Here is a 26,244-nt window from a genome sequence, read left to right as displayed (position 1 = left end):
TTAACTTTCATTTCACATGGCAGCGAGAACAAGAAAATGATTTATCCCTGCCTCTTTTAATTAGTAACTCAGTCTGACTCAGGCATGTCATAATACATGTCGTGTTTGTGAGACTTGCAAATGTACCGTAATAGGTCTCGTGTCTTCACAAACATCTCATCCACTGTAGCCGTTTCTCCACCAGCATCCCATTCATCCCAACTAAATGAGAACAAGAACAAAGGATTTTTGGGCTTCTTGCTGCTCTTCTTGCTCAGCGTGAAGCCTTATAATGCTAGGCTTGTACCATGTCCCAATTCAGAAATAGCTGCTTGTTATCATTCCTCTGATCTTCCGAGAACTGTTGCGCACGCTGATGGAACTACTTGGTAAGTCTGCAAAGAGTGTTGGAGAAAAAAAAAAACCTGAGAGAGCTAATGATCTCAGGGACGATTTAGAGAGAGTGGACTGTGGATTCTCAGTTTCACGCGGATGAAACGGAGTTCACTGTTGTTCAAAAGCACTGTGTGCGTGTTGTGATGTGGCTCGGGTAGTGGGGAGCAACAGAACTATTTTTACACAGACCGTGTGGATTGTGAGAACAACAAATATTTCCCATGTGTATGGCAGCTATTGCAGTGTGACATGAATGACATTTTCAGCTTCCAACAAGCAGTGGACAAAAACACTCCGTCTCTTCAAGGTATGTATATCGCTGAACCTCATTTATAAGAAAAAATACTCAGAAAAGTACTTAAAGGAGTACTATAAGGAAACATCATGTGCTCTCAGTAACTTTAAAACCACGCATTTCCAATCTCCACCAACATAAATAGAATATTAACCAAATTGCAAATATTTACAGCTGAGTTCAATGACATACAGACTGTCATCAAGGATTTCTGGTGACTTCCACACTAATACAGAAGGTCCTGAACAATCTAATATAAAAACACTTGTTATAACACCATTGTAAACAAATTATTTCACAACAAGAAAAAACAATCTTATGATGCAGAAAAAAATACAATGGAGAATATATATATATATATATATATATACTTTACATTCACTGTCTGTGATGCAGCAATGAGATTGTGAGAGTGTTTTAAGCAACTTCTGAACGACCTGATTTTCTTTTTTTTGCTGGGTTCAAATAATCCAATAAAAATGAACCAGCGCTAAAAGCTGGGGGGTAACTGTAACTTTAATATTTCTAAGATAGAGAAATTGTTTTAAGGACCTGGTTGAAATGAGATTTCCATTTTTTAAATTAAAGCAAAATCACTCCTAGATTTTTAATCAGTGGTTAAACCTGTTACAGCTAAAACCACCAAATACTAAAAGCAGTATTTCTCTTCCTTCTTTGGGCTGCATCTACAGAGTCTCCATAACATTTCAGAAGCAAAAACAGATAAAGCCCATATTTGTCTTTGCAGCAAGGACAGGTGTTGTCCATCTTACCTTTATAAGTTCAGTTTTTCATAGAGTATAAACAGAGTATCCCTGAGTGTAAACACTGAAGCCCAGTGACTAAGACAGCCACGTCTAAATCAAAACCATCAAGCAATCTATTGCAAATTCAAAACCTTATAATGTGGAGGTCATTTGATATTCCTGATAGCTTCGTAAATGCAGAAAAATAATATGCCCTTAATTTATTCTTTTAGGTCTGCGTGACCTTTCTTTTAGCAGGTCAAACAAAGTCCAGACGTCAGTCCTGAGTAATGATAAACAGCGGCTCCAAGGGAAAAATAGAGGCGGGCCGGATGGTAACTGTATACTTGTGACTGATTGGACAAGACAAGTCTTTAAAAACTCGGATTGTGTTGAAAACTCTTTTAGTAAATATTAGTTGACGAACAAGGATACATCTTTGCTGCCACCCATTTGAATAAGTCATGAGTGGATGTCCGTACTTTGAGAAGAAGCATTTGTGCGTTCATATTTTTTATCCCCCTTTTTTCACTTACATTCAATAGAAACATGTTACCAACATTTCTAATCCTGTTGATGGGAAAACAAGTAACCAGAGGTGTTCTCTTTGTACTGCAGGTTATTCAAAAATAAACCTCCTAAAACTAAAGAAGATGAGGACGACTCCCAGGCAGGGATCAACAAGGCCAGTAAAGGAGGGATTATCTATGGAGACTACCTGCAGGTACAAATCTATATTTGTACTGACATTTGCATTTGTTGTTCAATCAAAGTTTTTATATCAATCGATTTCTCTCTTTCCAACCGTCAGCTCGACAAAATACTCACAGCTCAGGTTCTGCAAAGTGAACTAAAAGCCAATAAGATCCATGATGAGCACCTCTTCATTGTCACCCATCAAGGTAAGTTGAGCTTCGTTTTGTTTGAAATTATTTTTTTCTCATTTTCTCGAGAAAGCAAAATTGAATCCAGTCATAAACTTTACTTAAATGTTGATTTGATTGTAAATCATTCACCTTGTTTACAGACAGTTAGAGACAGGTGAAAAAAGGAAAATCAATTTTAAATTAAAGGGAGACTCTTTCACCCCTATAGTGAAGGATATGGAGGTTTTGTGTTGCATCCACTGAGTGTGAGAATAGAAATAGTTCAACCGTTTTTCCTTCATTTCTCTCTTTCTCCACCTGTGAATAGAAAAATGTAAAAGCCTTGACTGCTTACTGACCTTTGTCCTTACCTCAAAATAAAATACTTATATATATATTAATGATGCTTAAAGATCTTTTTTTATTATTATTATTTCAGCCTATGAACTGTGGTTCAAACAGATTTTGTTTGAACTGGACTCTGTGCGAGAGATCTTCATCAGCGGTCATGTAAGTTATATTTCTGTGGTAACAGAAGGTTAAGCAATTGTAAATTCACAATTAAAATAGAGAAAAATAAAATGTATCTATGCACTGCTGCTACTATTTTTAGATGCACACTGCAAATGTTAAAGATTGAGTGCTGATAAGAAAAAATGAAGTCAATAAGATGAAGGGTTTAAAATGCATTTTAAAGAAGAACACCGTCACAATCGCTCAGTGCCTCTGTTTAAAAAATTACATTCACTAGTCATACTAAAGTTTGTGATCAGGTATTTCCAGACTAATAGCCGAACAGCAGTTGTAATTTAACATCTTGCTTAGGTAGAAATATACATTATATGTTATACTTATAAAATATTGTTGAAAATACAAAAAGAACCAGTTATTTAATTCGACTGTTTCCCGACCTACAAGCTTAAATGTGCTCAGCAATAATTCCCCTGACATTTGCTCTTCCTCTGAAGGTCCGAGACGAACGTAACATGCTCAAAGTCAACACTCGCATCCACAGGGTTGTGATGATCTTCAGACTGTTGGTTGACCAGTTTGTGGTTTTGGAAACAATGACAGCCTTGGACTTTTTTGACTTTAGGTAAACTCCTCTCCAAAAAAGCAATATAACATGCACTCCTCCACAGCGTTGCACTCTGGCTTTACTGTGTACATGTTTGCTTATTTGTGTACACAGGGAATACCTGTCTCCGGCCTCTGGCTTCCAAAGCCTCCAGTTTCGGCTCTTGGAGAACAAAATTGGAGTTCCAGACAACCTGAGGGTTCCGTACAACAGACGCCATTACAGGGACAACTTTAAAGGTCATGACAGTGAGATGCTGCTCTCCACTGAGCAGGAACCAACACTTTTAAAGTTAGTTGAGGTATGTTTTACAGCTACCATTTTTGATTTAGTTAGTAAGTAATTAAAACACAAAGAATGAACATGAATTTGTTGTTCTTTCGCCCTGCTTTGCCAAGGTGCCACATGACAAACTGGGACTTTTGTAACGGGCCACACCAATAAACCAATAAACTGAACCCATTTCTGCTCAATATTAATTTTGTCTCTCTATAACCTCCATGGTGTAGCCCTCTACGACAGTCCCAATTTCTCATGTGACCCTTTGGCGAAATTAATTGCTCACCCCTGTGCTAGAGCATACATGTGAGAAAAAACCCTGGGCTGTTCTTTCAGGAGTGGCTGGAGAGAACTCCTGGATTGGAGGTGGATGGCTTCAATTTCTGGCAAAGGCTGGAAATCAATATATTTGATGGGTTAAATCAGGAGAAGGAGAAAATAGAGGTAAGAGATGGCTCCAGCTTTCAGAACAAACTTTTTTTCTTTTTATTTTTTTTTTGCTGTCCCTGGAGTACGCCGATGACTGACAGACACGGCTGTTTTTTCCTCCCGTATTTTCTTTTAAAGAAAATGCCTGATTCTGAAGAGAAAGAGGAACTGATGGCAGAGATGGTCAAACAGAGGGAGCTTTTCGCATCTCTGTTTGACGAAAAGCGCCACGATCACCTTGTCAGCAAGGGTAAGTGTTTAATCGGATGCCATAATCACCGAGGCTTTATCATGTTTATTTACGGCCTCTATTTGACGCAAAGTGAAGCTTATCTTGTGCAAGGTGTGGACTTTAAAATTGAAACTCTAGTTTACAAAAGGATGTAAACACCAGCATTTCTTGTTACCTCGAAAATAAAAACTTTCCCTTTCGTTAACAAGGCGAGAGGAGACTCTCTTACAAGGCTCTGCAAGGTGCTCTGATGATATACTTCTACAGGTATGTTTAGTTTGTTTCACCTTTAATGGTCTAGTGGTGACACTGTATGTTATATTTGCTTCCTATTCATAGTTTTACATTGTTAACACCTGGAGGCTGCAAACAGCTTCAGTGGAAAGTCTTGCACAAGAACGCCTCAGTGCTAGTCCCTGAGGCAAGGGTACTCATTTGTTCTTCCCACATAAATTTTCCATTACACAAGCCCCTTTGTGCAACCTGCCTGAAAATGTAAGCTTTATTAAAAGGTGTGGTAACCGGCTTTTTCTTTCAAATCGTTGCGGTAAGGACACATTGTCACTTGAGATTTACTGAGTCTATGCAAAAGTCAACAGAGGTAACTGAAGTTAGTGGAAGGTGATAACAGATGCTAAATTTAATACGGTAACTTACTGGTGGTAGTGAACAGGTGATAGTTGTGCTCATGTTATAGCTGATGTGTAGAGAAAATAGTTTCTTTTTTTACATTATAATCTGTGAAACATAAAATCCTTTTTTTTTTTACCTTTCAGGGAAGAGCCAAGGTTCCAGGTTCCCTTCCAGCTGCTCACATCCCTCATGGATATCGACACCCTCATGACGAAATGGAGATGTAAGTACCGAGGCATCACCATTGCTTGTTACGTGTAAACAGAGTAAGAAAGTTTGAGGGGAAAGGAAAGTATATTTGTTTTCTACAGTGTGTTGTTTTTATTTTTTGCCCAAGGGCAGAACTGGACTAACAAAGAAGCCTACAAAGTTACAAAACTTTAAAGTTAGATTTGAACCCAAGAGGCAGAAGAACCTTATAACATCCTCCATTCCCGCTGATCAATACAACCTATCGCCAATGGACAAAATAACAATGGCTATTCCTGGATGTTTTTTCCCCTACTTGTTTTGTAGACAATCATGTGTGCATGGTTCACCGGATGATTGGCAGCAAAGCTGGCACAGGGGGGTCGTCTGGCTACCACTATCTTAGATCAACCGTCAGGTATTGTATGATGTAAAATAATCTTATGATTGGACATTTATTTTCACACAGCAAGTATCCGAAACACTTCAGAGTTAATTTAGATAAAGACAGCGCAGTGCTACTCTGCTTATCTTAATTAACTTGTCATGTAGCAGTTCCTTCTGTAATGCACAGTGACAATATATTTCAAGTTCAAAGAAACAACACAAGAGTAAAATAAAATGTGAACCGCAGTTTATGTTTTGCTTCTCAGAAGACGAAATCCAGAACAGTTGCACATACTAAGTAAACCATTCTTTATTTGATCTTTTTAATTAGTGACCGATACAAAGTTTTTGTGGATCTTTTCAACCTGGCAACATTCCTGGTGCCTCGCCACTGGGTACCCAAGCTGAATCCCAACATTCACACTTTTCTGTACACGGCTGAGTGCTGCGACAGCTCCTACTGCAGCAGTGACGACTCGGATTAGAGTGCATCTCACTCGTCTGTCCAGGCTTTTTCACTTAAACAGATCTCCCAGCAGCGGATTATTTACAGTTCGATGAGAGGTGAAAATCAGGTCAAAGAAATACATTTTGTTGATGTTTATGAGAAACAATGCATGGCATCAGTGTACCTTTAAAGAACTCATACACTGAAATATGAAGTGTATGTGTTTTCATGAATGGAGGCAATTCAACATGTGGCCAGTTTTATCAAACACTATATATTATTAAGAAGGATTTCAAATCTAGGTGAGATGAAATTCGAGGTCATGTGGTATTTTAATTTGACATTAGGTGAACTGGATGTTGGAGTGAAGAATAACGCAGACGGGTTGATTTGAAGGCGTGATGTCTTTACATGGCATCACACATGAATGCACAAAAACAGTAGATGTAACAAAGTAACTACATTTGTACATATTAATGCTTAGCAAACAAGAGAAAATCAAGATAAATTATGCTGCAGGTTTATGACGCAATGTCTGACAGATAATAAATCAAATATTTAAACAGCCAAATTAAGACTATTTTACTTTAATCTTGACAGTGAGCCACAAAGTACTGCAGATGGCTCCTTGATAAGAGGTGCTCAGATGTTTCCTCAATAAATTTATGTAAATTGGCTGAGATTGACCTGAAAGCAAACAGATCAGTGAGAGCAGTGATCAAACTGTGAGTGCAAGGACAACGCTGGTGGCGATGATGAGTTTTTACAAAAATGGCTCATCTTTCATCTCAGCGCAGGGATGGTGTCATGGAGGGAGCCATTTCAGACTACTCAGATGTGTCTTGAGTGCATAAAGGTGTACAGCAAATGATGAACCAATGAACCGAACGCATCAACGTCTAAAACAAAACCATTTGCACAGAATAAATATGAACCATAAAATTGTACATAACGTTGTTGTTGTTTTTGTAAAGTTTTAAATTCATTTTGTCACGTATTTATGCACTGATTAATGAAATATCTTTATAGCCACATGTATGACTCATAACCTATGACATATATCTGTATGTATTTAATAAGATGTGTTTTATATGATGGAACGATTCATGTTATTGTATTTTTGCAGTGATGTGTTTTATTGTTCTATTAAAATTCAACACTTGGCAACAGTATGAAGTATTTTATTTGGTTTTAGTGGTGCTTACATCACAATAAAAACATTTAAAGTGGTACTCGAAAGCAAACAGATGAATGATTTGAAATTTGGCACTGGTAATCACACAGATATTCTCACACACACACACGCACACACATGCACACCATGACTCATACAGGCATTGTTGTCAAAGAAAAACAGCTGCCACTGAATCTGCAATGCCTGCAAAAAGAAAAAGAAAATAGAGAAACGCTGTTATTCCCCGAGGAGATTCTGGACACTTCAGTGCACCTATCTTAAGATGAAAGATCATATAAAATGTCAAGATCAAAGGTCAAACTCACCACAAACGTTACCACCTATTTTTATATAAACATAGCCGTCATTTCCCCATCTTGTTCCCCAGGAGTTCTGCACAATCCAGTACGGAATGTCCCCTGAAAGACAACATGCATTTAAGAGTGAATTATTTACTAGGTAAAGAAGCACTACTGGTGCTTAGCATGTGTGCTGCATCCACATTAGACCGTTACATAATCACTCCGACGCTTGCGTAATACCTAGAAAACAGAAGTGTTTGAAATAATTGATGTTAATAAATGTAAAGTAGTTTTGTCTAAACTATGCCCATAAATAAAGTATGTGATAGCTGCTACCACACAGCTGTAACCAAACTAGTGTTTAGCCTCTAATATTCACAAGTGTCCACTTTCTGGATCCCAAAAGAAGTAGATAAACATCGAAATAAACAGAACATCTGGTACACCATCACGTCAACATGAGTACACAAATTGTTAATGATTACAATTTCAGCTAACCTTTGATCACCGCATGCTAAGAGAACAGGGGATTAGGGTACAAGGTGAAATAGCAAAATACTTAATGATACGCTGTAAATAAGGCAAGTTTAAAAAGAAAACTCAAACTCTGCTTTAATCTCGTAAATTACTTGCAACTAAACAAGCAGGAGTTGAAATAAGGACCTTGAGAAATGAAAACATTTTCATTTTTATTTAGTCTTCAGATCTGACATGTAAAACCTTTTCCTCCTGCTGGCTCATATTTCACTTGATATAAAAATTTTATTTTTAAGGATTCGAAATAAGCTAAAAACTCTGATCAAATGCAGGTTTAAACTACTTTCACGGTGGATTACAAATCTCTAAAAATCGAAAATTGTGTTAGCTCAAATAAATTATAAAGTCATATTTTTTTTAAACTATTCAAAATACTTTGTCTCACTTAAATGTGACATGTGGTAGTATTTACCGGTAGTGTCATAGCCGACAATCAGAATAGCATGGTTGGACCACTGGCTGGAGCAGTGGTATTGGATGATGCCTCCCAGGTAATCTTGCCAGCTTACAGCATCCACAATAGCAACCAAAGGGCCATATTGTACTAGCTGACCCATCATTGCCTTCTCTTGACCACTGGGAAAAAACACAGCACAACGTGTTCTTATAATTACGTTACTACTCTAATGTAAAGTCAGGCAGTTAAATGTTGTACAAGAATATTTAACTAATCAACTTCAATTATCAGTACATCAGTTTTGTTTGATTTTTACTAAATGTGGTGCATTTTCTCCCGTCAGTTTGTAACTAAAGAGGCCAGTTTTTGAGCAACACTCTCTGTCCTTGCACAAGATGATTCCCGCTGGTGTTATGTCACGCTGTACTCTGCCAGCCTTATTACATATGGTGCGCGAAGCCCCTGTTTGTGCCAAATCTATACCGAAGAAAGTCAGAATAAAGTCATTTGGGTTTCCATTTATGGTGAGGTTGTGTTAAAACTTTATGGTGTTTTTCAGCAGTAAAAATCTGGTTTAACCATGAGATTCGCCGTCCCTGTGACCTCCCCAAGTCTCCACCCTTCAGAAACATCCAATTCCAGCAGCTTGATAAACTCCGTGACCTAACGTTGAGACCCCTCAGAAGACGCATACAGGTCTAAGGAAAATGTTTAGACTGGATCAGTGAATTGTGGATGAGAGAACATCAGGAATTTAAGTAACATTGTGTTGATATGCAATAAATCTCAATATCAGCGCTTCACTTTCAAGTTCTGTTTAGAAAGGCAAAGTGGCTTTATTTACACGGCACACTTCAAACAGAGAGGGAAGTTAAACTGCTTTACACGGACAAAGGGAAGCATCAAAAATAGTGAGCCACAATAAACTATAAATATAAGAGCACGGGATGACAGGTAAGTATGCAAAAGGAAATAAAATGCATCCAAAGAAAATAAAATATGAACATAACAGTCCACTATGAATAAATCTACATTGCAGTTATGCCATTAGACGCTGACCTGAAAACAACAACTATAAAACACAGAAACCAATCCATCACAGACAAGAGAGAACAAGTGAGTTTTTGGGTTAAATGTGAAAGTGGCTAGATTGGCGCGCATGATATATCATCAGGAAGGAAGTTGTTTCCATCTGTATGCAGCACACTAGCAGAAGGCAGCCTAACCTAGTTTGATTCTAAGTGATTTATAAACCAGCAACAGAACTTGAAAGTGTCTGATTTAAGAATATCACCTTAAATTCTAGCCTCTTGTTACGATTCTGGCAGCAGCGACTCTGAGAGGCCCGAGGCTGCCTGACAGGCTTTAGTGAAAACAAGAAATATTTATGATATAGAAATGAAGTATCACTGAGTTTCTGCAAACCTTTGTGAATTCCAAACCTTGCTAGTCAGTATACAGAGTGAGAATCTCCTGGCTGTGGCATCCATCATGTATTTAACTTTTGTCAGGTAGCAGCTGGGGTGGCTGACTATTTTACTTTTGACTTGTTAACACAAATTTCAACTCCACTAAAAAAGATGAATGTGAAAAAGATAACAATGTTTGTTGTTGTTTGTTTTTTAAAGCACTTCGTGGAGTGTGCATGTAGTTGAAATAATCAGTTGAGTTTATGAACTTCTCTGATAAATGCCTCCATATTAAAGTAGAATGAACAACATGTTGGTGAAATCCCATTACAAAAAAGCTGATTGTTTTATTTGTTTCCAAAATGGATTTGGTCCATGTGTGCATTTTTCATAGCTGGGTGTCCAACCCGATTACTGAGTTTAGAAAAGCAGTATATTTTTGAATCGCTCTTGAGTTAAAGAAGCAAAATCAACCACATTCAGAGTCTGAGGTCTAGTCGCTATTTCTCCCTGTAGTCTTTTACTTCCATTACTACTTTAAGTCCTTAAACTGCTGTGTGAAGATAAGAGGTTATCTAGGCCATCTCACAGAGATCCGGGGTCCTGCAGCAGCAGTACAAATCTATTCTCAAGTTTAACTCTTCTTTCTCCAGCTGCCCATGGCTGTATCCTACAAAGCACAGGTTGATGAGGCACTCTGCCTCCATGGTAATGAAGGCCAGTTGATGCTACTGTAAATCTCAGCTCACTTGTCCCCCAATTTCCCTGACAAGTGATTTGTAGTTCTTTGACTTTGCACCAAGAGAGTTGCAACTACTTGCAGAATTATTGCCAGGCAGACAGTACTCCTGTTTCTTACTAGTCGTGGTTGTGATAATTTGCTGTGTGTTAGCACAGTAAATTATCACTACCAAGACTCTTTTCCAATATATGGAGTCTGTGATAAATGAGGTTTGTACCATTCAAGGTCATGGTTGCATACTGATACTGTAATAAAAATATTAGAAGAAACATGGCAGCCCTCCATGTTTTTAACAAATTCATTCATGTTTGGCAGAAAAATATCAAGAAAACAACACTTAATAAATACAATTAAAATGTATACTATTGTTTAAAAGATTGCACATAAATAAATAAAAATAAAGAATAAACATCATCTTAGGTTACTTGGATGCTCAGTTAAATCTGCTCTGAGAGTGGATTCAGAGCCTTGTTATGAAAGTATTATACTGAGAAGGCAAAATAACAACAATAACAACAGAAGGCATTACATATGCACGGAGCAAAGTCCCTGTTCTGTTAAATTTTAAGTAAAGACAATCAGATTCACCTTTGGGCCAAAAGAACTGACCCGGAGTTAAGAACCTCTGTGCTAGTGAGCTATCTATGTCTGTGTTGACAGAGTAAACACTGTGATTGCACAGAACCAATCCCACGCCCATTTCTCTGTCCTTGGTACTTTATGAAACCCACATTAAAGTTTCATGTTATTCTCCTTAAATTTATGAAGTTAATATTTAACTTTTATTCCTTGTAGAAAACTTGGTAAAAATAAAGTCTCACCTGAAGTCATGTGTTGTAAAGTTCTTCACGGCAACACCGCCGTGTGACTGGGAGAAAAAATGGCAGATTTCTGTTTTGGCCTTGTAGGGATACTCAGACTGACTCACCAGCTTCATTCTGGTCTACAAAGCAAATAATGAACATTAGTAAACAGCATGTCTGTTTTATTTCTTTTTTCTTAATGTGTATGTCTAAACAATGTTACACAGATTTTATAGATGCTAACGTTTTAAATCGTGTGATTCTACAGTAATGTGAAAAGGTTTTAAGCCACCCACTCATTTCCTTACATTTTGCTAGGAAAATTGCGATGCAGGTGCAGCAATTTACTGAAACATGCAAAGATATATGGGAATATAGTATAATAACAATGGATTGGATTTATATAGCGCTTTTCAAGGCACCCAAAGCACTTTACAATGCTACTATTCATTCACTCTCACATTCACACACTGGTGGAGGCAGCTACGGTTGTAGCCACAGCTGCCCTGAGGCAGCCTGACAGAAGTGAGGCTGCCATATCGCGCCATCGGCCCCTCTGGCCAACACCAGTAGGTAGTAGGTAAAGTGTCTTGCCCAAGGACACAACGACCAGGACAGAGAGCCCAGAGCCCAACCTTCCGGTTACAGATGCTCTTCCCAACCCCCTGAGCCACGGTCGCCCAAATATATATGTTCATATATATATGTTCTCTGTCAAGGTGACCTCTTGACAGAGGCTCTCTGGAGGCCAGTCCAATGACTGATAGTGTTTTGACAAGATAATAACAATAATAATGGATTGGATTTATATAGCGCTTTTTCAAGGCACCCAAAGCGCTTTACAATGCCACTATTCATTCACACACTGGTGGAGGCAGCTACAGTTGTAGCCACAGCTGCCCTGGGGCAGACTGACAGAAGCGAGGCTGCCATATCATGCCATCGGCCCCTCTGGCCAACACCATAAAGTGTCTTGCCGAAGGACACAACGACCAGGACAGAGAGCCTGGGGATCGAACCGGCGACCTTCTGGTTACAGATGCGCTTCCCAACCCCCTGAGCCACGGTCGCCCCCAACACGACCGTGCACGAACACAAGATCCCCAACACCAGTGGCTGAAATACAGCCCCAAACCACGACAAAGCCTCCACCATGTTTTACTAATCACTGCGGTACCTCTCCTCACTTCCTCCAAACCAAATATGTCACATCTGAATTCATCACTCCACCTGTTGCCACAGATTTTCAGTCCAGTTCTTGCTTAAGCTGACATACTTCAGTCTTTTTCTCACCATCTCACTCTCTTCCTTTCTTAAAAATGGCTTCTTGACAGCCACCTATCAACTGAGAACATTTCTCATGAGGCTTCAGTGAACAGCAGAAGGATCATCTGAAGGGCAGGTGCATCTCTCAGGTCCTCTGTCAGCATTTTGCTCGATTTTTACCCATTTTTTAAGGACATGACTTTCAGACAATGTTCATTTGCTGTAGATAGATTTTTTAAGGACTGTCATTTTTTCTTTTGTACTCCACAGTTTCCTCACTTTTTGGGTTTTTGGCTATATTTTCTTGGTGCAAAAATATATTGTATGCCTGTAAAACTTATCATTGGCATTTTTCATATATTCAACTAAAGAAACAGGAACAAAGTATTGTTGAATTACTGTTCAAGACACTTACAAAATATTAGAAAGTTTGGCACCTTGGAAGCAAAGAACAGAAAAATGAGAGGTGGCCTCGGGCTTTTAGACAGGACCATATTTTCAATTTCTCCTGTTGCCTTAGTGATACAGAATTGCAGCCTTGGTCATTTCAGGTATTATAAGCTAAGATTCTGGAAGCATCTTTTATAAGACCTAAAAATCTGTTAACGTTGTGTGACTATCAGCATACCTGTTTTAACCAGTTCAGAGCCCGAGTTGTGGAGCCTCCATTGCAGCCTGCGTTTTGGTAGGAGCAGTCAACAACCTGCTGCACACTGAGCTGCTCCAGCCGTGAGCCTCCTATGGCATGGACAGACTGTATGGCACCAACCACACTAAAAGCCCAACAGCTCCCACACTGTGAAGGCAAAATTACAGAAATGAGACAAAAGAGAAAAGAAAACAATCTCGCAAGCCTTATTTAGATCCAGCTCCTGACCTAGAATCTATTCACACTGTACCATCCTAAGGAGATATTTCTTATTTATTTCTGGAAATGAACTACCTATGCATATCTGTCTATATAATCCTACTATAATAATCATCTAAAAAGCCCTCTGCCAGTGTTATAAGACTGACACAAGATTTTAGATGGTTTAATCAAGTATCTTCAGTTTCTAAATGCTCTACACGGTACGTGATAATGTGACTGTGACCGATTGTTTTCTGCTGCCATCTACTGACAGAAAAACCACAGGTGTGCACACGCTTCAGAAAAATGTGAATATCTGCTTCAGTTAAAGGTCTTAATTTAAGGTTTTATGTCTATGGCTTATTTATTGTATTCAGACTGCAAAACAATTTCTCATATTTTATATCTGACATAGATTAAAAAATGCTTTCCTGAAACAAGTATTGCTTTTTTGCTGGTACATACAGTAGTTCATCATGTGAGGGATTCTTGTGTGCGTCTGTGTGGGGGTTTTTTTTGGGTTTTTTTGCTTAATATTTGCACAAGCAAATATTATTCTCCAAACGGCATCCTAATATTGCATGCTCAGTTCACTTACTTGGCATAAATGTATTCCCATAGATGTAATGAAAAACTGAGCTCTCTGTTAAAATCCAATTTTTGCTGCTCAATATGGTTTCACGGCTTAAAATCAATGCTGAAAGCAAAATCAGTCAATATTGCCTGGTCTCAACATAAGTATGTGCTGAGTATACACAATATTGGGGCTATCTGCTTTTAAAGTGATCAAATGTTCTCAAGACACAAACATGGAATCAAGAAAGGTAAAAAAAAAAATGGATCAAGAAGCATTAACAAGATGTGAGCGGTTTGATATATCGGGTCTGTGTGCATCCTACAGCAGTTTATATTCTGTCTCACCATCTCAGCAGGTCCACAGGCAGAGCTAGAGAAAAAAAATCTGACCGGTAAAACAGCAGCAGAGGAGAGTGGTAGGTGAGAGTGGTCATTTAGTGCATCTCCCTGGAGTGCGAAACTTTACCTGAATAGAGCAAAGTAAAATATATGATCATGATGGCGTTCAGCTGAACCGGTTATGTCTCTCCCTTAGGACAACAGTTTTACAGCAATATCATCATCCCCTATGGCAAATTGACTGACTAAAGAGATAAAGGACAAAAAGAGCAAAAAGTGTATCTTCAGCAGGGACAGGCAACGACTCAGTCTCACTAACCCTCTCCCTTCTGTACCCCCGGGTTCATTCTGCTCCCTGAGCAACAGCTCCAGAGGTTTAGTTTGTCATTGCTCCTTTGCTCTTCCACTACCATTACTGAGGTCGCCTTCAAGTCAAATATGCCTTTTCCTCTCTGGTACTTCATATTAAATGCTTCACATTTGAAGAGCATTCCCAATGTACTCATCTGGAAAAAAAGTCTCTTTCCACTTACCTGAATTCTCACTTTGAGACATGTGACAACAAGAATGTTAGACTTTTTTAAATGAAAAAAAAAGTCTGCATAAATTCTTAAATATTCTATGTGTGTGTGTGTGTGTGGGGGGGGGGGGGGGGGAGGGGGGGGTATATCACTTGGGATTAATCCTGCATTTGCCGATGTACAAGTCGCAAACACCACGTCCATTAATGGACACGCATACTATCACATATTCTGTTTTTTCAAAGCTACCACACTTCAGCTTGGATGATTAGGCATTTGAGATTACTAATGAGGAATTTCAACTTTTGATTGTCCAGAACACGGGAAAGAGTTTGGTGCCGAGAGAAGGCAAAAGAGTTTCTGGGTCTTCTTTATATACGCTTTCTCTTTAGATGAAAAACAATTTTTAACTTGAATCTGCTGATGAAGGGATCCACTGGGTTCAGTGACGACGATTTTCAGAGTCCTCTCTGAGCCCATGCAATGATCTTCAGTACAAAATCTCAGTTGTCCCTCACATAGATGTATATGATGAAATCCCTACATTCTTTTTCTGTTAAGAAATGTTATTCTTACACTTACAATACCAGCCACACATTCTCATGTCAACATTTGATGCGTTTTGTCTTCTCTGCTTTTAGATTCAATTCAATTCGATTTTATTTATATAGCATCAAATCACAACAACAGTTGCCTCAAGGCGCTTAAACCACTTAAAATTGCTTTTATTTTACAATTTCACATCTTTTTTCACTTTGGTGGGAAAAAAATAATAAATTACAATAAAAAATGTTTAAAAAGTGTTAAATGTATATTCACCCTTAAAACTGAAGCACTGAAATCTCTTGCACAGGGCATCATAAATTTTCACCTACTTAAAAGTGAAAAGCAAAGAATCACCTGACAAGTGTCTACATCATAATTTTGACTGTGTTACTGGTGAAGACTTGCGTTCATTATCAAAGCCTGTGTAGTATTTGGTATTCTGTACCTGTTTGTTGATTGATTGCTTTATTCATAAATAATGAAAAGGCATGACTTTATCTGTCCAATTATGTCTCTGCATCTGAAGCATCTCCAGCTAACCTCCCACATGTACAGTATAACTACAGTACCATGTGTAAAACTTACTGCTTGTTGGTCCTGGACTGGTGCCACGGCTGCCTTGTCCCTCCAGTCAAATTTGTCTGGGAGCTCCTTTACACTCAGTCCAGAGAAGAGAGGAGCTCTCTCATAGACTGCTCCCAGGTACAGATCTGTGGATATAGAGATACAGTTCAAAGTCATTCTTTTTTTATACAAACACAAGTGTAAACTATGATTCTGCAGACTCAGCCTAGTTTAACAAAAGGCAGGACAGAAATATAAATTAATAAAATGTCCAAAGGATTCACTAAACATACCTCTATGTCAAAATATCAACCTACCTCTGAATTCCTCCTGTGAAAGGTCAGAGAATTGGTTGATGCCATACTTGGCAGATTGTGTTTCTGTGGAAAATGAGTTCAGATAGGTGTGCCGTATTGTAGCTCTCTGCAATTACACAAATGAAACGGCACAATGATATTAAATGGGATATTAAAAGGAAAGAAAAACATAACAGTAAACTCTGGTCTTTAAAATAAGTTCATGTAGATGTTCAATACTTCTGATAGAAAGGGAAATGAAAATAATCTACATTTATGTATTTGAAACCTCTCAAAACTTTTCTTATCCAACTCTGACTAAAAAAAACACACAATTGTTAATATAATAGCCAAAAAAAAACCTCTAAGCATGTCATGCTGACAGATGTTAAAACATATTAAGCAGCTTATAAAAGATATGTTGCTAATCATATCAATATACACAGTGTAAAACTGTGGCGACCAGTTGGGAAATAAGGAAGCAGGTAAGAGTGAAAGACTAAATTAAATGTTCTTGAACTCACAGCTGTTTTTATTTCACACGACTTCAGCTATTAAGCTGCAATTTTATGTTCACCTCCCTGTTACTAGGAATTGTTACTATTGCATGTTACTATTGTTCCAATGTTGTAGTACAATTTTCACTTAATCTCAGTTTATGCCAGTATTTGTATGCTTTTTATAGTTATATCTATATTTAATGTAACATTCAACAAAATTTTCCAAAATTATTTTCCGTATTTCCGTCTTCTACGTGAGTGGGCGTGGTCTAACAAGAAGTACTCCCCCAGTTTGTTTTCAGTTTTCCGTCTGAGCACTTCACACTTGCTAAGTGTGGCACTTAAGAAGTATTATACGCCTCCCTCACTTTACATACCTGAAAACTGAGATGACGGCGACTAAATTCCTCGCTGCTTACTTCATACGTGCGGTGAAACTGCTTTCTGTATGCCCCGAAATCAGCGGCAGAGCCGTTTAACTGAGTCCGAATTTCACTTGAGTTCACATTTTGGCAAAACACAGGAGAGACAATTAATCCGAGAGCGACCACAGCGGGTATGAACACCTGACAAGCCCTCATTTGACGAACAAATGTCAGCTGAGAAACACCCACACGGGGAAGCACAAGCGTTTTGATGTTCGCGGAAAAGGGTGAAGATTTGTCGCGCATGCGTTGTAATCAAGAGGCGTTCCCTTGGAAACGAAAGAAAGTTTACTACGACGAGCGCTGGTTGATAAAAAACTTGCATGCAAAAAATGTAAACTATTTAAAACGCGCATAAAGTATTTTAGGTGTGTGTGTGTGTTGAAATGAAGTTTAATTATTCACATCAGTTTTATCTAGATTCAAATGATCGTTTATTCAACTGACTGCAAGACATTTAAACACATGTTCAGCCAAACTAAACCAGAATTTACGCCACTATATTTAGTTCAACTCATGCAAAAGGACATTTTAATGAAAAATATGAATTAAATACTGCCACGACTTACATTTTTGGTGAAATTACATCACCTCTGCAATTAAAACAAGTTTGTAAGTTTTTATAACTTGAGCCCACCCACATCCAAACATAGTGTACACTTACATTTCAGTTGTTGCAATCAGGCACAGTAGCAGCTGCAGAGAATTTTTTCCAGCCCGTGCTTTGTCAGGACCAGCCAACTAGTCAGTGCACTGGGAGGAAAAAGCAGGCTACTCTTATGCTTTTTGTAGTGGCATCTGATCCTGCGTTCATCATAACCAAAGCTCTTCTGTATCGTGCCAGAGGAAATGTCAGACCATACAGAGGAATTCACCAACAAGCCCTTCGCAGCCCAGTTGTCAAATGTTTACCTCAGCATCTTGGCACTGTTCTGCTTTAAGCTTTTTGTTAAGATCTCTCTTAACTTGCTGACATACTTCTACATTGTCCGTGGGAACCGCAAAGAGGCTGCCAGGATATCAGCAGAGTTCTATGATTATGGTCAACAACACAGTGAGTACTCTGAGACAGGTCGTTTTAAAAAGCACTAACACTTGTTTTTTTTATTAATTTGGTTACTTTGTTTAATAAACCTTTTCAGTTTAAGGTGTAATATATAAGATAAGATAACTCTTTATTGTCATTGCACAGTCATACATAGTACAGTAGTACAATGAAATTGGAAAACTGTCCTACGTCGGCACTACATGTAACACAACATGACACGATATGACACATCACAACGCAACACAAACAACACAACACAGTATAATAACTTAGTAATAAAAAAGAGGAATAAGTGTATTTGTATTGCACACTGTTATTATTGCACATTAATTATAAATATAAATATTATTATTGTTATTGTTTTAAACATTGTTACCTCCCCCCTAAAAAAAATATCTGTACGATGATGGCAAACACAGCTTAAATGTAACCACAATATAAATAAATTATGGTTACAAACACCCTGCAATGCATTTAACCCCAACTGTAAAAGGTCAGAGGTCAAATGTAAATGTTTTCTTTAGAATCCTACAGAAGCCCTCCATGCACACAGACACACACACACAATTTCAGTGTTTACAAATGAGCTATAAATACTGCATTGCTAATCCAATGAGTATAAAAGCCATTAATTGTGTTCACATTAATACATGCTAGAAATATCATTGATAGCCCACTTTTCTTTCATTAGCTTAATAGCTACTAAGAAATCCTGAACTGTACATTCAATATTAAATGAAGACACTGTTGGCCCGGCAGCTCTTTCTCTCTAATGTATTAATAGAACGCAGTCATGATATCCCCTCCCCCAGCCGCATCCTGCCCTAGTTTCCATTCCCAGCTATGCAGTGCACACTTTCACACAGCCACCAAAACAACACTCCACATTCTCAGGAACAGGCGGTTCGAAGGCACATTCTGAGGGAAGACAGACACGACAACAACATAATCTGTAGCTATCATCCAAAGGGCTGTTTAATCTAAAGTGTACCCACCCCATGGAATACTAATTGACCAAGCTCAGGGTATTTGTCACGGTCCCGTAGAGATGCTCTTTCTTGTTCTGAGAAATCTGTTTGATGTCTCTACCTGGTCCTGTCTGTATTTCAGATTCTAATGTCAGTCAGGGAAAATAAGGTGCATGAATAAAAAAGCATGGATTTAATAGAAAACATTGGGTGGATTATTGTATAATTCATAAAGAATATGGATGAAAGGATGGATGAAGATGATGGCGATGAGAACGTGTGGAATGCATCAGCTGTTATTCTGGACATTGACTCAGGTGTGCCTGAAGACATTTCTTCTTTTTTCTGGATTTCCTTCTTTTTTTATTGAACGGCCACAGCCAGTTTGGCAGGTTTACTTTCATTTGTCATGTGAATGGAGTGTGATAGTGCAGAGTTTAATGCATCAGGAATTTTCAAGCGCTGTTAAGTCACATAACCATATGCTGCCGGGTGCATTAACTCTTGGAAGATGAAAGGTAAAACGTGACTTGAGAGGTTAAAACACCTACTTGCTATGTTTAGATGTGTGGCAGCATATTTGAAGCTTTCTCTGTACTGTTGATTTTATTTTTATTTCTCTCGATGAGAGAATTAAGTAAATAATAATACATTTAAGTTTTCAATACTGGATTGAATACTGAATTCATATTCCTGTCACAGGCTCTTGGGCAGACCGCTCACCCCTCCACGATGCTGCCAGTCAGGGCCGCCTCCTGGCCTTGAGGACCCTCATTTTACAGGTGAAGAAAAACACAATTCCCTTGGAGGCAGGCGGGTAATGTGTAACCTCTCATCTGCAAACATGAATCCTGTCGTAACCATCTCTTCCACAAGCCAGTGTGGTTCAGTAACTTTGTAGATTTATCCACACCTTGATAAAGAGATCAAGGTGTGGATAAAACTCTGGAGACTGCTATAAAGTTATCTGTAAGACTTGTATAAAATTATTACCTGGGTCAAGATTACAATATGGCATATGCTTGGCATGCTTGTAGCAGCAATATTTTTTAATGAGAATAACACAGTATACACCTACCAGATAAATTATTGATAACTATTTCCATATTTCACTACGTAGTTCTAGCTTTCCATGCGGCATAAAAATGCTAATAATGTTAGTGATCCAACAGGGAAGATACTGTTTCACGCTATCTGTCAATTATAAGAGTTGATGTATCAGTGCATATTAAAAAAAATAACATATAAGATAAAAAGCTGTTCCTTACAAGGCAGCACAGTGGTGCAATAGTAGGCATTGTTTCCTCAAAGCAAGAAGGTCCAAATCCCCTGATCAGCTGGGACTTTTCTGAGTGGAATTTGTATGTTATCTCTTTTGCCTGTGGTTCTCTATGGCAGCGGTCCCCAACCCCCGGGCCTCGGACCGGTACCTGTCCGTGAGTCGTTTGGTACCGGGCCGCGAGAGTTGAGGCTCAGGTGTGAAATGTATAGTTTTCAGGGTTTTTATCGGTTTTCAGCGTTATTTTGTTATCGTTTTTATCATTTACTCTGTTTTCCTGGGTCTTTTCTTTTTGTTATGAATAAATCTTCTTTTTCTCGGTACTGGTACTGGTTTTATTTTGTTGTATTTATCCGCGACACCTTAAAGGCCGGTCCATGAAAATATTGTCGGGCATAAATAAAGTCCGTGGCGCAAAAAAGGTTGGGGACCGCTGCTCTATGGGCACTCTGGCTTCCTCCCATAGTCCAAAGACATGCGTGATAGGTTAAGTGGTAATTCTAAATTGGCTATAAGTGTGGATGTGAGCATGAGTGTTTGTCTGTCTCACTGGGTGAGCCCTGATACAGACTGTTCACCTGTCCAGTTTTACCCTTAAGACCAGTGGGATTATCTCCAGCCCCATCACGACCCTTATTATTATTATAATTTTATTATAAGCCGATAAAAATGGATGCATGGTTCTGAACAGCTCCACAAATTTTGTAAATACCACCTAAAATGAATTAAAAAACACGACATACTACACACTCTGTCATTATTTTCATGATAAAAAAATTGAGCCAAAGTGCAGAAACAATTATGTACACACTCTAAATGCATTAGGGTAAAAGCATCAGTAACTGATCATTCAGCAAGTGTAACCACCGATGTAAGAGCAGACATTTTGGCACTTTGCTGGTCTGGAGCGTGCAGGTGCGTGTCAATGTTTAGCACATTGCCAACGAATAAGGAAAAACTAGGCGATTATCTTAAAGAAGCAATTGTTGCTGCTGATCTGTTTGGGAAGACCAAATCATTCTACAGTGAGAAAGATTATTCACAAGTGGAAAACATGTAAGACAGTTGCCAAAATTCATCTCTGCAATGCCCAGAGACACTGCCAAAAACCCAAAAGCTACATCTCATTATAGTACAATTAGGAAAAGACTGAACTAATATGGTTTGTTTGGAAGGGTTGCCAGTAGAAAGCCTGTTCTCTCTAAAATGAACATGGCAGCACCTGGAACCTGGAAGTGGAGATGTTTGGCCATTATTCACAGTGCCACATGTGGCAAAACAGAAACACAACATATCAGCACAGTCACTTCATAGTGACAGTAATTGTTCATAGTAACTGTCAAGCTCAGTGGTGGAGGGGTGATGATTTGAGTTACATCCTGGGCCCCATGAACACCGTTCAACACCATTCTACGTTTAAAGATGAGGCTATCTGTTAAAGCTTAGCTGAAATTTGGTCACAGACTAGAACATCACCACAAGAGCAAACCTACAACAGAATGGCTGAAAAAGAAAAGACCCAAGGTGTTGCAGTGGGACAGTCAAAGTCCAGATCAACCTCTTAGCTAAAATGCTGTGGTGAGACCTTGAGGAAGCTGTGGATAAATCCCCACAAACCCTGTTTTAAAGAACAATGTCAGAGTAAAGTTTGTTCTACAAGCTATTGAATCATAGAGTGTACTTAATTTTTCACATAGTGCAGGTTTTAGACCACACTCTGGGTTAACACACCTGAATCAAATGATTAGTGCATTACCAGGCCTCTGGAGAACTTCAAGAAATGCTGAGGAGTCATGTAGCCCTTTAAATCAGCTGTGATGGATCATGGACACATCTAAAACCTCCAGGACACCGGCACTCGAGGCCTGGAGTTGCCTACCCCTGTTCTAGGAAAATAAACAATGGCGTGGTATGATATATCATGTATTGTACAGTAGTTCAAAGGCCTTATTTACCCAAAGATTTTCTTTTTAATTCATGACCCAAACCCCTGGAATTGTAAGAGATTGTACTTTCTATTTACTGCCCTATTTGACACTTTAAACCTGCACGTACTTAACAACAGTTCGTAAGTTTCAATATACAGGCTAGCTAAATGCCAACAACACAAAATGTAAATACTCAAAAGTGTACTATGGGTTACAATAACCACATGGTTTTAAAATTAATGTGATTTTTGTAGTTTTTATGGCATATACATGCCCCTTATGTATAGTGTGTGAGGGGAGTTTAACCATGCAACTATTATTTGAGCATATGCTAAGGAAAGAATAATCATAAACAAAAACAAGTACAATACTAATACAAATGCATTAAAAGTGAAATCTCCACTTGCATTTCCAGCTGCTCACAGAGTGTGCTACAAAAAAGCCTGTGACTTCAGCTACAGAGGAAACAATGCTTTGCTCTAGTCAGACAAATTCATAACAATGACAATTATTACAGGATTTCAGATGGTAATTTATTAGCTCTTTACTGGCTTTCAGTTTAATTAGCAGGCTTGTTAATCTCTGCTGTTGAAATCATCACAGTTTGAAAAATCGCTAAGGACCCTGACTGAAGAGAATGTCTGTGTTTTGTAAGAGGAGATAAACTTTATTAATGTTCTTGTTCATTTATGAGTTAATGTCCCATAAATATCCATGCCGGCTAAATATTTGTGGCTATTTGATTCTGTTTCCAGGGTCACAATGTAAATGTTCTGACTATAGACCATGTAACACCCCTGCATGAGGCCTGTCTTGGAGACCATGTTGCCTGTGCCAGAGCACTCATTGATGCAGGAGCAAATGTAAGTCCTATAGTGGCCTGGTGACTCTTTAATGTTGCCATGTTGCACAGGTCAAATTAAATTTCCATGGCTGGGAAAATCTGGGTAAGGGTAACAAATGAGCAATGTCCTGTTTCAGTCGCTGCAGAGCTATTAAGTTGTTGTTGTTGTTCCCTTTCAACCGTAGCCCCAGGCTGTTACTATTAGTCAACTTGCATGATTAAATAAGGCCTAAAAATAAGAATAAAAGGAAAATGTGTTCACAGGTCAATGCTTCTACAATTGATGGAGTCACCGCTCTGTTCAATGCCTGTACAGTGGGCAGTGTGGCATGCACGGAAATCCTTCTGGAAAATGGAGCAAAACCCCAGAGTCTTGTATATCAACCTTCTCCGATACACGAAGCAACCAGCAAAGGTATGTCATGACCAACGATTTTACAAAAATTCATCAACTATGATTATTTTCAGTATTTTTTGTGATTCAAGTGTTACACGATTATGCGTGTCATACTGTGTGGGAAACACAATGGAAAGATATCCCCTTGCAAAAAGAGACTATTCTACATGGACCATTTACTTCAAAGTGAGCCAGTGTTAGAGGACCGGTCCTAAGAGACTTAAGCTTGTGAGAGCCGGCTTTTGCTGATGAGAGTCATTATTTTTGACTAACGGTATAATCAGAGCACTATAAGCAGAAAATAACCCAACATTATCGCAGTTCCCCTCACTGCAGATTACGCTTGACGTTCGACCTGATTTTGTGTCCTTTACTGTGCTATAAGCACGTTCCTACTCGCACTATGATAAACAGCTTTAGCTATAAATCCAACAGGGCCTGAGCAGACAGCTTGGAGAATTATTTTGCATTGTCACTTACTGATTACTGACTTCACGCTTCATTACTTCCAGGTCATTACGGTTGTGTAGAGGCTCTGGTGACTTGGGGGGCAGATGTGGACATGGACATTCCTCACCTGGGCACAGCACTATATACAGCCTGCGTCTGCCAAGAGCTCGAATGTGCCAGGAAACTCCTGAGGGAAGGTCAGTTCGCAGAACTGTGTCGATGTTTACAGAAAAGTCCTATGTGAACATATGGACTTAAGCGCAAAGATTAGAAGGACAAAAACAAACTGATATATAATAAATATATGCATGCTCAGAGGATTTTAGAGGCCTCTGGGGGGGGGGAATAAAAACATTTAAACAACAATATGATAAATTCTGTGCTAGGAATATGACAAACAATGAGACTGCAAATTGTCAAGTGCAAAAGGTGTAACAAAGAGCTAATGAGAGCTCTATCACATAAGAAACAGACAAACTAATTGTTTTATTAGCAGCAGCCTTAGTAAACAAGAACTTAATACAAGCAAAGCACACATTGCAATTTCAATAAGAAGTGGGACCACATTTATACCCAACAAGTGACTGATTACATATACAAGTGATTAGTGTGCCCATTTGTGTCTCCCTGCAGTCTTTGAAATAAGGTACTAATTTAGGCAAGTAAAGAAAAGGTAAATTAAAAATATAATCGCAAATTAACCAAAGCTACTTGTACTTAACAATACAGGCATCTGATATTGGAGTTTTCTGATTGGACTATGGATAATTATAGTCTCCTCCATGTAGGTGCAAATGTACAGAAAGGTAAATCCCTGGATTCACCTTTACATGCAGCTGCAGAAAAAGACTGCACAGCTGTAGTGAAGTTGCTGCTGGACTTTGGCGCAGACATTAATGCCAGGAACACAGAGTTTCAGAGGCCAGTGGATGTGGCTCCACCCAGCAGTCTTACAGAAGGCTTTCTACTGCTTTATGAAGGTAGGAGTTTACTTTTTGCTTAGTTTCGTTCGCAATCATTGATCCCTTCCTGACCTAGCTTTGATCTGTTTCTGTCTTTTTTTTAACCACCAATTAACAGTGATAAATAATGTTTTCCTGTCTCCTTTTCATAGCTACACCACGGTTGCTTAGCCAGTTGTGTCGTCAGTGCATCAGAAACTGCGTTGGACGCGACAGACTCCACCTTCTTTCCCATCTTCCTCTACCTAACAGGATCAAGAGCTACCTGCAGTACCAATGACAACAGACTATCACACTGTCTGCCTAAATGGGACTTGCAGGAAGAAGCCTTGGACACCAAAAAATTATATCAACTCCACACTCCTCTTAAACTTTAATTTTAGCTTCCAGTCAATCCAGTAAAAGCAATTAATTTGAATTAGCTACACGGCCGAGTAGCTGACTGCAGCTGTGTTGAGCTGGCCTGATTCCCATGTGAGGATGTGTGGACCTGGATAAATGTAAAGCAGGATGCCACTAAAACAAACTTCCAGGATTAGTTTTCCCTAGGTTAATTTTGTTTGAATAACATTAATAATGAATATTTTGTTTTCTGTTCTGCAGTGTTTAGAAAATGCCTTACTAGTTGCCAGTGAGTGTTGCACTTTATATTTAAACCCCCCCCCATAAAAGATTAGAATATCGTGTAAATGCACACTATATGCTATATGTTAATGAATGTTCATTGTTTTGCATTAAACATTAGATTATTAAAAATCTGTTTTGAAACCTGTTGCTTTCAAATATGTCTTTCCCAGCAGCCACATGGTGGATTTGTTACTGATGTTTGTCTCAGTGGTGGAGTTATTCAAAGAGTTGACAAGTTTAAGCTTGGATTACTGACCGCTGACAACTGCTCAGATGGAAATGTGTGTAGCTGAATGGAACTTTTAAATCATGCTCTAACATATTATTAACAAGATATTCATGTGCCGTTTCATAATATTTTGGCCGTATTTTGATTTTTTATTTCATATATCTGAGTTTAGCTTCAGTATTTCTAATGAATTATTTCAGTTTCATTGTTATATTACATGCAGTTTGTATGCTCTAGTATTATTTATTGGGTAGCACTATTATTTAAAAGCTTTATACAAATGTTAGCCAAATAAATAAATAACTGAA

General features: G+C 38.6%; 3 protein-coding genes across 4 annotated transcripts; 2 read left to right on the top strand and 1 right to left on the bottom strand.

Annotated features, from left to right (window-relative positions):
• Positions 1-1,806: 1,806 nt before the first annotated feature.
• tdo2a (tryptophan 2,3-dioxygenase a) lies at positions 1,807-7,127 on the top strand. The gene is made up of 12 exons (XM_087846305.1): positions 1,807-1,915; positions 2,035-2,140; positions 2,228-2,318; positions 2,722-2,792; positions 3,251-3,378; positions 3,475-3,661; positions 3,976-4,083; positions 4,207-4,318; positions 4,510-4,567; positions 5,077-5,156; positions 5,450-5,540; positions 5,841-7,127. Exons 1-12 carry the CDS (start codon positions 1,881-1,883, stop codon positions 5,992-5,994), a joined length of 1,221 nt encoding a protein of 406 aa, XP_087702431.1. The 5' UTR covers positions 1,807-1,880; the 3' UTR covers positions 5,995-7,127.
• On the bottom strand, positions 7,103-17,485 carry ctso (cathepsin O). The gene is made up of 8 exons (XM_087846312.1): positions 17,157-17,485; positions 16,301-16,406; positions 16,005-16,129; positions 13,216-13,383; positions 11,340-11,461; positions 8,383-8,546; positions 7,458-7,550; positions 7,103-7,335 (listed from the first exon to the last, which is right to left on the bottom strand). The coding sequence occupies exons 1-8, from the start codon at positions 17,448-17,450 to the stop codon at positions 7,301-7,303; spliced, it is 1,107 nt and encodes a 368-aa protein (XP_087702438.1). The 5' UTR covers positions 17,451-17,485; the 3' UTR covers positions 7,103-7,300.
• asb5a (ankyrin repeat and SOCS box containing 5a) lies at positions 17,119-25,848 on the top strand. Of its 2 annotated transcripts, none has more exons than XM_035911147.2 (7): positions 17,119-18,258; positions 19,923-20,002; positions 23,183-23,290; positions 23,536-23,686; positions 24,181-24,315; positions 24,907-25,098; positions 25,233-25,848. In XM_035911147.2, exons 1-7 carry the CDS (start codon positions 18,054-18,056, stop codon positions 25,358-25,360), a joined length of 999 nt encoding a protein of 332 aa, XP_035767040.1. In that variant the 5' UTR covers positions 17,119-18,053; the 3' UTR covers positions 25,361-25,848. The 2 variants fall into 2 exon arrangements, with proteins under 2 accessions (XP_035767040.1, XP_035767041.1); XM_035911148.2 differs by lacking the exon at positions 17,119-18,258 and adding an exon at positions 18,905-19,537.
• Positions 25,849-26,244: the final 396 nt, after the last annotated feature.

This window comes from Neolamprologus brichardi, chromosome 2 (assembly GCF_056152115.1).
Source record: "Neolamprologus brichardi isolate AB-2024 chromosome 2, ASM5615211v1, whole genome shotgun sequence".
NCBI lineage: Eukaryota > Metazoa > Chordata > Actinopteri > Cichliformes > Cichlidae > Neolamprologus > Neolamprologus brichardi.
This window is presented reverse-complemented; position numbering and strand designations above follow the sequence as displayed.